This window comes from Diceros bicornis, chromosome 11 (genome assembly GCF_020826845.1).
Source record: "Diceros bicornis minor isolate mBicDic1 chromosome 11, mDicBic1.mat.cur, whole genome shotgun sequence".
Taxonomy (NCBI): Eukaryota; Metazoa; Chordata; class Mammalia; order Perissodactyla; family Rhinocerotidae; genus Diceros; species Diceros bicornis.
Genome location: NC_080750.1, coordinates 33,992,312 through 34,007,245, shown reverse-complemented (window position 1 = coordinate 34,007,245; position 14,934 = coordinate 33,992,312). Strand labels below are relative to the sequence as shown.

The window sequence follows — 14,934 nt, the reverse complement described above, 5'->3', positions numbered from 1 at the left end:
AAGTATACACTGAAGAGCATTTTACTGAAAGTGAGTGTTATGGATCATCATCATATCAAGTCTACTAATGAAGGAAGTACGCTGATTATTCCAGCAGCTGTTTTTTTTTGTTGTTTTTTTTTTTGACTCCTGATAATTTATCAAATATCTTGGACCTGTAACTATTCTCCTGGATCATGAACCCAATCCTACTATACCACAAAGCACTCTATAAAATACTGACATGTAAATAAATATTCTCTGTGGAGTATTCTAAGCTCTAGTTTTCTCTCAACATGTATGAGAGAGAAAAGTTATTTTTCCTCATTATATCTGCTGTTCATTACAATAAGGAAAAAACTCACTGTAGAGGTAGTGAATGTATCCATCCATTCCTTCTGGTTTGCTCTCCCGGGGATTAATAAGACACATATGTAAGATATCTGACTGGGGTCAGGAGTGGCTATGAACTAGAGAAACTCAGTGGAATCAAACCCTTGACCTTGGCCTCATTAGCAACAGGATTAAACCAATTGAACTAAGTGTATACAGACATTTCACACAATAACCTACAGCTGAGGAGATGATAGTCCAAGAGTGATAAAAATCATTATGATAATGGGTGTAAAGGAAAAAGCAAGGCCAGTAGATGTCCTTTTATATGCTTTCCACAAAGTGTATTACGTCATCACTTACAGAAGCAAAGCATCCACTCTGTCCATCATAATTCAGGTAGAAGAAAAGACCCATGGTGTTGAGCAAGGAGCTCCTGTGTTTTTTTAACAAAATATTGGTATTTTTACCAATAAGTTGTAAAAATGTAAGTTTTAAGCATTTACTTCCTTAAGTAAATTCACAACTGGAGAATATTATGATTACTAAAACACTGGTGTAGCCTCACTATATTGATTTTTAACTTCTTTTTTCATTTTTGGGAAAATAAGCAGACCATGAATATTTCTGAATTAAAGTTGCTAGAAAGTAGCTATCTTTCAGCTATATTTATTCTAAAGCCACTAGCGCTTTCTTAAAGCTATGACGATTTTAGGGACAGCAAAGGGATAATCATTTATATATTTATTTCTTTACGTATTGGGCAATGAAGATGTCTCTGGAATTATTTTCTGTCTCCCAACTCCTTTCAGCATTTGCCTTCTCTCAGCAAAATATATCCCTTAGGGTACCCTCCTCTTCATGTTTTTGATTTGCAGAAAGATGAGGCTATTAATGAGGATAGTTAAAATATGTTGACTTGTTTCCTATAAAAAAACTACAAAGTAGCTGTTTTCCACAATTTTGAACTTCAGAGAAAAGTAAACCATGTCATTAAATAGACTTAAGAAGGTAAAATTGTTACAAATCTGCTTTTTGAGCAATTTCTGAAAAATGGGTGTTCGCAAAATGAGTGTTCTAGAATTCTCAAGAGCCTTCTGGGTTGGGGGCAAGGGCTGAGGGGAGGATTACCATCTTATTCATCATACTTTAGGAAATGGTAACCTACATGCCAAGGATCAGTCTGGCTAACAAATTGATTAACATAAGTAACACAAAGAGCGTGTTATTACAGCTCACTTTGGGGACAAGTATTTAGAGCAATGATGAGCATTTGACGGATGCAGAGAAGCCCCCTCCACTTGCTGCTAAAGCCTGCTTAGCCCGTCCCTGGAAAGGACTGTTGCTGCTCCATCCACCACTGGAGTGGAGCTTTCATCTGGTTATCTTTCAAGGCAGCCTGGGTGGCCACCAAAAGCACTTGACATCTTGATGCACTTCAGCAGTTTTACATATACACAAACTTTGTAGAAAAATAAATTTGTCATTCGTCACCACATATGTTGCTCTGGGGAGCGAGGTGCTTGCAGTTCTGGCTCCTGAGCTGTTTGCTGTTCTCTCTCTTTCACTGGATATTGCTTTTTGTTGTTTGTTTTGGAAGCTAAAATAACTTCAGATACATGAAGACCCCCACAGACGACTCCCTAAACCCAGCTCAGTTGCATTTATCTCAAGGAGATCAAGGTAGATGAAAATGCTAAGTGTTGATATCACTTTCAACTTACAGCGGTAAAGGCAAACCTTCAAGACTTGAAATTTGCAGCAAACCTTTATGGGACCTAATCTGTTATCACTTCTCGGCAGGCCATCTAGGCAACCGTGACCTATTCTACTTCGCTTTGGGGAATGTGATAAAGAGGAAAAAACAGCTGGTTTAAGAAAAGCCTTAGAAACATGGCAGTAGTTTAGAAAGACAATAATAATATTTTCACATTGAATGGGTGTAGATACATGTTATGGTACACCAAAGGGAGCAAGCAACCCTAGTCAAAATGTTTTCTTAAGTTATTAAGAGAGCTCTATAAAAAAAGACAAAAAAACTATACTTTTCTGGGTCAGAGAAAAAAGGGAAATGTGTATAGCAGTGAAAAAAATTCTCCAAGTGCATCCCATAGTTCTTAAAAAGCTTGTCTTTTCCTTCGATACTATTTAGTTTTATAAACTGTTAGCTTCAGTAGATTTATTTGTGTGTGACTTTGCCTAACTAAACAGAATCTGTCTCGTTAAATTCTCTTCTACCTCTATGTTGATTCTTCCAACTAAGGCAATAACAACCAGAGTTTACAAACTTTTGATGGTAAAATTAATCAATGCCCAAGCATCTATACATTTATTAGGGTCCAAAATATGATAGTGACCAGGTATATTTTCGACACTGTAGCATAAGAATGTCTATGTCTATCCTATCACCTTCTCCTGAGGCTCAGTTTTCCTCATCTATCAAATGGAGATGACCCTATTTTTTTTTTTTTTTTTTTTGGTGAGGAAGATTGTCCCTGAGCTAACGTCTGTGCCAATCTTCCTCTATTTTGTATGTGGGACGCCGCCACAACATGGCTTGATGGGTGGTGTGTAGGTCCACGCCTAGGGTCCAAACCCATGAACCCCGGGTTGCTGAAGCGGAGCATGTGAACTTAACCACACCACCAGGCCAGCCCCCGATATGACCCCACTCTTTTCCTACCTACCTCACAGGGTTTTGGAGGAGCAAATTAGTCACTATATGTGAAAGTGCTTTGAAAGGTGTTACTTTTTTGCATTTCTAATCATACTTAAGGAAATACTTTAAAAGTCAGTGGACAGCCTGCACTTACATATCAGCTTGCAGAAAAGGAGGCTGTCTTGATATTGACGCAGATGGGTAAAGAAGACACCGACAAGAAATTTGTGCTGATAATCCAATGTGTGTAAAGATTACCAACTGTATTATCAGTTTAACAAGAGATGTAAAACATTTCAACAAAACAATATACCATTTGTAGACTGAAATGACAGTAATCCTTTTAGCAGCAATAAAAGGTCACACATTTGGAAAGGTTAATTATGAACTAAAAACAGGTATTTTGAAAGGCAAGATAAACTTTACACTCTCGTAAGCAAGCATTTAAGAACAAATATCTTGTAAGGATTTTCTGCAGGAGTTTATTTCATTGATCCATTTTTTACCTGGAATGTGGCCACGGCAAGTATAAAAGAATTCTTTGCAATAGTCTTTGCAGAGCAAGGGAAGTTCTAGATCTCTTTCCAAGGCTTCTCTCTCAGGTGAGTGGAACAGGCTCTGCGAGTGTGGAGAGCACAGCGCACACTTGATTTCTTCCAGTAACTTCCCGCATTCTGTGTTGTTGGTGACAGAAAATATCTGAAAGCCATAAATCAGAAACACACTTCTTTTTAGTTATGTGAAGTTAGGTTTAGTTATATTTTTTTGTAATCATGTAAGTATAAAAGTATAATTTAGCCAATTCAGTTGTCTGAAAAGAATTACCATATTACAATACAGAATACCTTTGTAAGGATACAGTCCAGTCTCTTGGGCTGGGATGGGAAAGCAAAGGTAAAGATGCACCAAAGTGCTTCTTACTCTTGCAAATCAAAGTCTGTTCACCTGTCTTTCAGGTGTGAAAAACTAAATGACAATTATACTTAGGCCCTTTAACCCTTTATCACTTTACTCAGCCTCAACGTGTATACCGACTGATATCTAACTTTAAAACTCCAAAACACCTTTATCCAACTGTATGTAAAGCAGAATTTTTTAAGACATGGCTTATTTGTGCTTTAGGTGAAAATCTATTTCACTCCTGAAATTCCTAATATGATATTCTCAAAAATGTTACTTAAGTTACATTTTCCTAATTTCAATTAATTTTCAATCCATGTATTGCACAGGGAAAGTTTTCTGAAGTAGGAGAAATCTCTCTCTTTCATGTTCTATAAAAATAATATCTGAAGCTGAATAAAACAGGTTTAAGACCAATTTTTATTATTCATTTTATTAGAGCCAGGAAAAACCATCTAACTAGTTCCTCAGGTATGTTATATGCATGAATAAACACAAGAGTTTAATAAAAGTGCTTTTGTACAGTATCTAGTGAGTTTTAGTGAAAAAATGCATATTTTATCCTTATTTATACAGTATTATGTCTTTTATTTCAGTAAGACCAATTTGGGAATTATTGATTCATTGAGATTAGTAACTGGTAGATAAAATAGGTCTCAGTGTCTAGTATTAACTTTAAAAAATTGACTTCAGGAGTTTCTCTAATAAATATATAAGATAATATCAGCACAATATTTGAGACATGAAATGTAGCACTGTCTAAATCAAGCATTGATTTTTCGTTTTAAAAAACACTATAATGGGGTTGAATTTTATACTTTTTCCTAGTTTATATAACTATATTTATACTGAATTATTTCTTTAGAACTATGGATTGAAATTAACATTTTAAACTCCAGATCATTGTTTAAAGCAAATATTTCATTCAAGTTGAGGTTCTAATTTGAGTAAATTGTATGGCTTCTATTTTTTAGGATAAAGATAATCTAGGTGATCACAAAATTTGGATCTGCAAGAGCAAAGCAACCAAAAAAAATCATTGAATACAAAAAGCCTGCTGAACCTTCAGCATTGCAGTAATTGAAAGTCCCACAGAAGTTACCCCATTGTGGCGGGAAAAAGAATACATATGATGTGCTGTAACTGTGTACGATATTCAGAAAAGTTATTACTAATCACAATTATATTTACATTTTGATTTTTATCAATTTATTTAAATAACAATTGCTTAAATGGTTAAAGTTTTCTAAAAGGAAACACACACCAGACACTTAGAATTTGCATTCCAAGAATGTTTTAAATGTCTTTTATTGTCCATACTCTGGCAGACCTCACCAGATCTATTCAATATTAATACTGTTCAACTTTGTTTATCATACAGCAGTCCACTAAGAACAAAACAACTGCACGATGCTGAAGCCACCTCCTTTGCTGGCTGAAAATCTGGAATGTAATTACCTCTGGTTTTATGGAGAATATGCACACTTCCATTTTTTATAGCTGAAACAAAATGATCCCCATATACTCTCCCAGCTGCTATCCAGGAAGAGCTTGATTTTAGTGCCTAAAGAATTTTGTCTTTTACAATTTTTGGAATGTGTCCTGGCCACAAGATCTCTCATCAAAAGTTTCAGAAATAGGATTCAATAAATTATCTGAAATCAAGTATAATATTATTCTTTGTAAAGTTTCATGCTGTTCTGGCCCAGCAGGATGGTAACATTTTGCTCTGTGTGAGGTCTGCAGTGTAAATACCTATTTGAAGATAGATAGAGCCATCATTCTGGCTTTGGTTTCAATGAACCAATAGTCTTACTGAAGTCAATTAAACTGACTCAGCCCAAGCTGCAACACTGTTTTAGACAGATGAGTACTGGTGTGTGTAGGATATTTTTTCTTCTTTTTTGCCTATGTGTCTGTGTCTATAGAGGTCTTTTACTTTACGTCTGACAATGTCATCAATCTTAAGAAGAAATTTAAGCTAATTTCCTGTTTCGATTTTTAAAAGCCATACACGAAACCATCAAATTATAGTGGTTTAAACTAAATATACTTTGGACATCATGTAAAACTTCGAAACATTATTACAGCATGCCTAGTAATGATTGTGGCTGTTGCTGACTAATTTATAACATCTGGCAGGTCATCCTTTAATCTTCAGCCACTTGAAAGTAAAATCCATAGAAGAAAGGTACGATAAATACGGGAAGACACAGCAAAGCGTGCCCTACAACTATAGCTTATCAACAAATAGTAAAATGGGTGACAGAGACCTTCTGTATTTCTCTTTATTTATCAAGTAACTAAACAAAGAGGGTAAAAAGGCACCCACATGGGTTGGATGAGCAGACAAAAGGAGAAAATACATGACAGTATATTAAGATGTCGCCTTAAGATGACTTGGTACACAAAAAGTTATTTCTAAAAATCATATGCCTACAAGGTTGTTCAGCTGTTGGGTGGAACACATGCGTCTCTGGACTATAGTGCTGGATTATGTCATTAAAGAGTTCAGTTTCAATTTTAGGCTAATATGTAAATAGATCATTGTACTAAGGCAGCTGTTAAAGGGACCCCAGGATGAGTTATTTGTTTAGTTGGATGTGTTCAACAATAGCCTTTGTCCCTGAAAGAGCCAGAGCAAACAAATGATTGTAAAAGGGCACACTTGAAAACAATTACTTTTCACCCATTCCTTGACAGCTTTGGCTGTGAAACCACCCAAGGTAGAGAGAGCTTCTATGCCTCTGTGGCTACAAGTTAAGTTTTAGAAATGGGGGTATTTCAGATGGTTGTGGATTCAATTTGGCTAATGGAAATTAGATTCTTTTAGCATGTTGTATTTAAGAGCTGCAAAAATATTGCTGAGACAATATAACTTCCTAAATTTTGGCAGTACTTATTTATAAGGGTAGTTAACCATCATGTTACAATAAACAAAATTATTAAAATATACAAAAAATTAAAATATAAAAGCATAATACCATGACTAAGGAATTGAAGTCAATGCTAGTTCATTAAAGAAAATGTGTTGGTCTAGAAACTGGATTTAATTGCACAGCTGTGCATGCTCAATATTCCTACCTAGTTTGCTACTATCTGTTTGTTTATGAAGTTTCTTCTCATAGGAAAAAGCTACTCCTATAGTTTCTGGAAAAGTTGCAGAAATCTTTCTGAGGAAAAAAAATTTTTCATAAACAAAAAGGGCCCTTTCAAATAGCCATCATCTCTCCTGTACACACATTATGAAATAAGACCCTGACATATATTATAAGCCAGGAAGGCTTAGGGGAAAAAAGGGAAACACTGACGTTTATTATAAAATAACATGTTTTAAAAACTATTAAAACCTGAGAACTAATATAGGTCAAGAATGCATCTGCATAGCTATATCAAATCTCTGTTTTGAACAATTTGAGTATTGTTGGTTTATAAACCACTTGTAACGGAACCAGCAAAGTCTAGTGTACCAAATTTAATTCAGACACATTTCCCAAATGAGTAGGGGTTTGTTGAAGATTGGAAGCATGTAAAACGGAAAGGAATGTGGATAGCTAACGTAGCAGATTGCTTCCTAAAGAATGATTTCTTTAAAAAAATTTTTTATATAATTTCTCTTAAGGGTTCTAACTCCCCTCAGTTCCCCCCTCCCAGCTCCCCACTATATGCAGTTAAGAACAAAATTTTCATTCCTCATGTTCTTGTAAGTTCAGTACTGCAGGGGTCTGCAGATCATCGGTCTACTCACAGTGTACATTGTACACAGGGAGACTTCATGGCAAATATTTCCTAACCTTTCTCTGAATTTCTTGGTTCTTCTGGGCTCCTGGTAAAATCCTGCAGATGATGTGAATGTAGCTATTTTGAGATTTAATTCAATTACAACACAGGAGCTTAATGACATTGTTGTGAATAAAACGCTGAAATATCTGTTCCCTGAGTCTCAGACTCCTGCTGCATATGGTAAGAATAAAGAGAGAGTTGCAGCTGAAAACCTGTAGCAAGACAGTTCTCACTCATCTGGGAATAGAGGGAGTTGGACAAATGCTCCCTCAAAAGGCATGAACATTTGGACAGAGCTGGGGACTGAAAGAGAATGATGTTCTCTAGTTTCACCCATTAGTGAACCAACTAACAAACACAATGGTGTTGTTGTTATTCTTTTGCCATAAGCAACAGGACTCTGTGTGTGGGCAGCAGTTTAGTGGGGAGGAGGATAAGTCGACCCCTTTTTGTCCTATTGATTTTTTCCTATTTGCATGACTTGAGCAAATTAAATGATGCAATATGGCTTTTTGTTACAAAACAAAGTGAGAGATACCACCCAGACACATATGTTGATTCGTAGGAGCTGTTTACATGAGAATAGAGTGAAATCTACCGTGAACTGAGCATAAAAATTAGATTCAGCCTGGGTATTTTTTTTTTTTTTTTTATGCCTGGGCCAGCAAGGCTGAAGCACAAGTTTTCCAAGTCTCTCAGACCTTGACAACTGCAGTGTTGTAACAGAGGAATTCTTAATTAAACCTAAAATGGGGAAGGGGAGGGGGAGCAAAGACACCTGATTGTTTATTTCACGTGCAGTGGTTGTTAATGACGTGATCCCACAGTCTTTCCTTGGAGTACAGTAGAGAGCACACATTACTGCATCCCATGGTGAGAAAGATCTTGCAAACTCAAAAATAAGCATGTCTTTTCACTCAACCAACAGTATTTTCATATTTGTTTAAACTTATTAACACAAGGAAAACGTAAATGCCATTACTCCTAAAACAAGTCTCTGGAGATCTTCCTAGACAACTATCATTGAAACTTGAGTTTATAATGTTGCAAAACATTACACACTGAGACGGAGAATCGTCTCAGTTTTACGTGATAAATACGCCCCAGCAAAATCTTTCCCCAGTTTTTCGGGATTTCAACTGGAGTACCAGTTCCTTTTCGCTGTTGAACTATTGCAAGGCAAGACAACCCCCTCCGACGGGGCTGGGGATCATAAACCAACCATGCTTCAACATCCTTTACGATTCAATCCTCTCCCTAACCGAGCACGTGGAGAAAACTGCACGAATCTTTTTACTCTAGAAAAATAAACCGGAAGCCACAGTCACCTTAATTTACAGTTTCACCGCAGCCAATGCCCAATTAGATCCAAAACACACTGTTAATCGTGATTCTTTTAAAATATTTACCCAGCCAAGAATTCGGGTACCGCAGAAGCTCCTCTTTTCTGAGACAGGCAGTTTTGCACAGCATCCCGACCGCGGACTCTTGGGGGCGGGAGAGGCATCTGCGCACCCCAGAGGAACACACAACGTAATCACGCTGGAGCTTTAGAAAAGTTATCAAAAAGAACTCCCCAAACAAGTTTTGCCCTTCTTACAGCCACCAGCATTGCCGGAGCCACGGGGAACCCCACCCAGCATGCCAATCTCGCAACTGCGAGGCGGGTGCGTGCCTACCTTGTTATCCAGGCGCCCTAGCCCCGGGCTGTCACTCCGCAAGCAGCAGGACAGCCGAGGGTAGAAGCCAGCGCACAGCATCTCTCCCCCACTCAGCAGCTCGAGCTGGGACATCATCCGCCTATCTCTCCTTTTCAGGCGCTTCGGGGGGTTCCCATTCAGGCACCTTCTCCTCCTCGCTCCGCTCCCCTCGCTTCTTTCCCCAAACTTAGCATCTCCTTCAAAGAAGCCCAGAGCCACAGCCAGCAGCAGCAGCTTAAAGGAGAGCATCTTCAGCATCGTCTGCCCCGAGCGGCAGGGGCTGGGCGCGGGAGGATGGGGGGGGAACGCCACTGCCCAGCAGGGGCACTAGGGCGCAGCTCCAGGAGCAGGCTGCGGGGCGGCAGGACGCTCGAGAGGCAGAGGGAGGTGGCGGGGGCGAAAATATGTAGAGCGATGCAACTTTGCAAAAAATAAAAGACGAGGCGATGGGTCCAACGCCTTAGGGGAGCCGGAGGAGCGAGATAAAGTTGTGCGGATGACACCGTCTGCAGTTGTGCCAGTGTCAAGTGGGTTAGGGGCTTTCTGCTGCGGCTGGCAAGTGGGAGGAGGAGAAGGAGTTGGAAGAGGAGGAGGAAGAAGAGGAGGAGAAGACGGCCACAGAGCTTCACTTGTCCATGTAACGGGAGTTGTTTAGGTGAGACAGTAGCAGGAACAGAAACGGCGGCGGCGGCGGCGGCGGGGCAGGCGGAGGCAGGGCCAGCGCTGGGCTCTAGATGATGCTGAGGTCTCCTCTGCCGGCGGCTGCAGCTTCTCACACAGCCTCTCATGTTTCGCTCCCTCTTTTCTTCTTCTTTTTAACTAGCGCGCGGGGAGGTGCTGCCACCGCGCGCCCCTTGACGTCACCGCTTCTCGCGCGCCCCCGCCCGGGCTGGGGGGAGGGGAGGGGAGGGGGCGGCCCCGGCGCGAGCGCGTCCCCCGGGCCGGCGGCCTCCGGGATGCGGCGGGGAGGGGCCGCGGGCCGCGGCTGCGGACGGAGGGGGCGGGCCCCGCGGAGCCGTCGGAGCCAGCCTCGAGGGCGCGGAACCGAGCGCGCCCGCCTCGCGGTGGCGCCGGGTGGGGGCGTGCACGGCTCCGGTCCTCCCGCCGGCCGGCCTGGGCTGAGGGCGCCGCCCGGAGATGCCCGCCCGCTCACCTCTCCAGCCCGCAGCCCCTCCGCACCGCCCCGGGCTAAAGGCGGCCGAGCTGAGGCTCCGAGAGAAGGTGAGTAAGAGTGGGCTGCGGGAGGTGAGAGGGGAGGGCCCCCTTCCAGGGCCTCCCCCACCCCGGCCCGCCCCTCGCCCGGGGGCAGGAAGGACGGAGTGGGCTGGAGTTGGCGCGAGGAAGCTTTTCGGTCCCTTTCTGGGTCCGCATGGACGCCCCCTGTTCCTTGGTGATTTTCACTGTGAAGCTCGAGTCGGTAAAGATCTTCCTTGCGGTCTGATTTAGCGGCGGGGGGCCAACCCAGATGCTGCGAGCCGCTGAGTAGGTTGAGATGGTTTGAAGACTGTTCCGAGAAGAGGTACCATCCTCGCCTAAGGTCCTGCACGCTGCTGAAGCGGCACAAGCGCGTGTGCGTGGGGTGAGGTGGGGTGTCGGGCTGGGAATGCCTCCCGGAGGGACTGCCCCCGCCTGGGCTTGCTGGCCCGGGACGCCCCTTTCGAAGGCCCCACCTGTGCCCTGGAGTTCAGCAGGGCTCCTTGGACGTCTCCCCGCCCAACCCCCGCTCCCCTCCGGAACGCAGGAACGCAGTCTCCGGCCCCAGGTGGAGGCGAGAAGAAGCTGGCTGCGGAATGACCGTTCGTTTTAAGTGGGGGAAAAAAAAAATTTCCCAGGGACATTTCCCCAGGGGTGTAAATAGAGGTGTTAGTTCTGGAGGAAGAATTAGTAGCAAGTTTGCCGTCGTCCAGAAGCCAGTTGCCCTACGTATCCCGTGTACCTAAATAAATTAACCTTTCCCTCAGCTAGACAAAGTCTGTGTAAAGAAAGTGTTTCTAAAAAGATCTGTGCCTCATCTAGAGTGGTGACGACGTTTACGGGATCCCAGTAAGTTGGCATCAGGACAAGCCTCTACCGAGTTGCACACAATGTGCTTTCTGCCCACGTGAGTATTTAACAGGGGAGCTGATTCTCTGGTAGATGGATTCTTAAAGAGGAGATAAGGCGGTTTTCCCATTTTGGCAGTGGAGGAATGTTCGCCATATTTGGATTTGCTTCACTTCTCAGACATGGATTTCACCAAGCTGATGTGAAAGTTGGTGATGGTGAGGTGGAGAGCTCATTCAACTAATTACTGTTAAAGTGGTCGCAGTGGCTAGATAAGGCTTCTGCCCCTTTCACTTCCTGGGCCCGGATTTACTGGTGGAGCTAGGTTTTTCCCAAAAGAGGTGACCGATTAGAAGAACTGAGAAGAATCTGCTGGGGTATCTGGTCCAGTCCTGGGTTCAGTGTAGGACCCCAATAATATACTTAACATTTCACCCAGGGGCTGTTGTATACATGTGACTTTTTATACACATGATTACAAGTGCTACTTTGATCCCACAGACTGCTTTATCTGACATTCTTCCTGCTTTGAGGACTTTTAATATAAAATAAATCATAGAGCTATAAAGACTTTAAGACTTTAAATTCTCATTTAGGAAACAGATCTCAAAATGAATCCCATCAAAGATTAAATTACTTGCCCAATCTCATCTAATTAGATAGTTTAAAAACTAAGACCCTGGGTCCCAATTTAGGTTGCTTTCCCCTATCCAAGGCTTTATTCCCAATACCAGTTTTATGTTCTTTTTCCAAAATAAAAATCCTTTTAAAATTATATTTCAGTGATTTGAGCTCCCACTCCAAGTGATGAACTCATCTTAGTAGTTTTGGAACAGGCCTTCCTTATGGTTTGTACTTCAAGATTAAGAACACTTAAAGGTAGCTTAATTTTGGTTTTAAAAAATTATGCACCTGTTATAACCTATGACCCTACGTTTTGAGATATAGAGAGTTTATAAAAGATTACTGAAATGAGACAAACTTGGTCTTTCTTGATACACAGGAGCTAGAATTGATCCCATCTGTTGTTAGTCATGACAGTCAATAAATTGGGTCACTGATGAAATAGCCGAGTTTATTCTCAGTGCCACTGATAGAATGTCCCAGTAGTCCCTGAGCAGTGTTACACAAGTGAACTAACTTCTGATTCTTTTTTTTGCAGAGGGAAATTGCAAAGCTCACCTACAGCCAGATTGTCAGCATAATTTTTTAAGAATCAAGAATCAATGTTGGATTATTTCTTAAGATGGAACCTTGAAAGCCCACTTGGAGGCTGCACATCCATCTGCACACTTGAACATGAAAAATGGTCTTCTTCCATCAGGGAGAGCTCCTTCTTCAGCTAAATCATCAGAAGTGGTGAGAAGACGGGACCCCTACCCAACCAGACTCATGCAGACAAATTAAATCAGTCTTTTCCAGCAAGGAATGGAGCTGTACAAGAGTGGCCAGGTTGCCGTCTTCTGCTCCCGCCACGATGGAGTAGCTCCCTCCAGGACTGCCACCCACATGCAGATCATGCCCTGTTCAAGAGACCTGGCTGAGGTAGCTAATGGGACCTAAAATCTTGCCAAGATTCCACTCACTAAGCAGAGTTTATTGGTGCATGGCCATGTCTACCCAGACGATGTGGCTCCTTTTTCTAATTTGCACCAAGGCACCCTGTATGGGCAAAAGGCAGCTCTGACCATCCCACTCTCACATCCCATTCCTATCCAGGATTATATTCCTTACCTCGGATGGATTAAAGATTCTCATGAACAAATTAGGTTTATTGTAAAAGGTGAAATATTTGACCCAAATTGAAATTAATTTCATAGGTAAAGCTCCAAATATTACCATGGATATGAATTATGTATGTATGTATTTATATATGTATGCGTATATAGTTATGTGGATACACATTTCTAGGTATCCAAAGTTAGCACAACTTAAATTTGGTAAATACTTAAAATAAAACTATTTTGGGGCCAGCCCTGTGGCTTAGAGGTTAAGTGCGCACGCTCCGCTACTGGCAGCCCGGGTTCAGATCCTGGGCACGCACCGACGCACCACTTCTCTGGCCATGCTGAGGCCACGTGCACATACACCAACTAGAAGGATGTGCAACTATGACATACAACTATCTACTGGGGCTTTGGGGAAAAAAAAAGGAGGAGGATTGGCAATAGATGTTAGCTCAGAGCCAGTCTTCCTTAGCAAAATGGGAGGATTAGCATGGATGTTAGCTCAGGGCTGATCTTCCTCACAAAAAAATAAATAAAAAAATAAAACTATTTTGAGTATTGGAATCAGTTTTATATATGTGGATTTCTGGCCTTCACAGAAATATATTCTATTTAATTCCATTACAACAACTATATATTAATTGCCAGGCACTGTGCTAAGCAATATGTAGGCAGTAATGAAAAATAGTAAAACACCCTGCTTCTAGGTAGTTAATAATCTAGTCAGGAAGACAAATGATAAAGTCACAAATAAACTTATGGTTATAAATTGTGGTAAGGGCTATGAAAGAAATGCCAAGATGGAGAATAACAAGGCACATTTATTTCAGATTAAGTGATTGGAAAAAACCTCTCTGTGAAAATGATATTTCAGTTGAGACCTGAGGATGAGTCAGAAGGAGGTTAGGAAGTGACTCCACCCTGCCGTTTAAAGTATAGAAGCATTTGAATATAGAATAGAATATGATACATTTAAGGGAAAGCAGAGAATAAAGTAGATAACTAAGGAAGGTGAGACTACAGCTGAATTCGTATTGTCATTTATAGACTCCAGGTAACTATTGAAGTTTTACTCATGTATTTGTCATTTTCTTTTGCAAGGAAGGACAAATTGGCTCTTTAAATCCTAGCTTTTCACTCAACTTCTAGGAATTATTTTAGTTCAAACAACCCTTCAGCCGTTGCATCTCATCTAATCAGCACTTATGTATATATTTTCTTTGTTTTCTTTTGCTCATTGTTGATAACTGTCTGAGATTTTTTTTTGTACATGGGAGTTGGATATCCATGAGATTGTAAGCTCCATGAGGGCAGAAATTACATTTCCTTCTTTAGTCACCTCAACAGAGTCTAGTTCAGTCTTGTGGTACAGTGACTAACCGCTTAATAAATGCTGTTGATGGGCCAATCTTGTTTGACTTAATACTTTTTAAAGGTTTAAAATGGAGGAAATACTTGCATTTTAAAAATTTTAGATTGTTAAATGGAGGGGAACACACAACCTCAAGTGCAGTATCATTAAGGAATTTCAGGAGACATTGCTCTCAAGTGGTTCCACAGAGGAAAGGCGGCTGACAAAACAGAAGAATAAATACACATCTTTAAAAAATTAAAGATGGGTTATAGTTCAAGCACACTGACACAATGGTAGGGCTGCTAGTAGGAGTTTTTTTACAATTATTCATTCTTTCAAAAGTTGGCACCTGCTGTGTGCCGGACCCTGCTCTGGGCACTGGGGATACAGCTGTGGGCAAAACTTCTCTCATGGAGCAAACTCTCATGGAGCTTTCATCCTACTGGGGCAGACAGA

General features: G+C 41.2%; 1 protein-coding gene across 3 annotated transcripts in view; it reads right to left on the bottom strand.

Annotated features, from left to right (window-relative positions):
• The window catches only part of HHIP (hedgehog interacting protein), an 88,417-nt gene extending 77,773 nt beyond the window's left edge, over positions 1–10,644 (bottom strand). For 2 of the 3 annotated variants that reach the window (XM_058550134.1, XM_058550133.1), the window contains exons 1-2: positions 9,334–10,644; positions 3,478–3,670 (exon numbers count right to left, since the gene is read on the bottom strand). In XM_058550134.1, coding sequence (XP_058406117.1) covers positions 3,478–3,670; positions 9,334–9,612 — 472 coding nt within the window. In that variant the 5' untranslated portion in view covers positions 9,613–10,644. The remainder of the gene's footprint in view (positions 1–3,477; positions 3,671–9,333) is intronic. The other variant, XM_058550132.1, reaches the window with a different exon arrangement.
• Between the last annotated feature and the right edge of the window lie 4,290 nt (positions 10,645–14,934).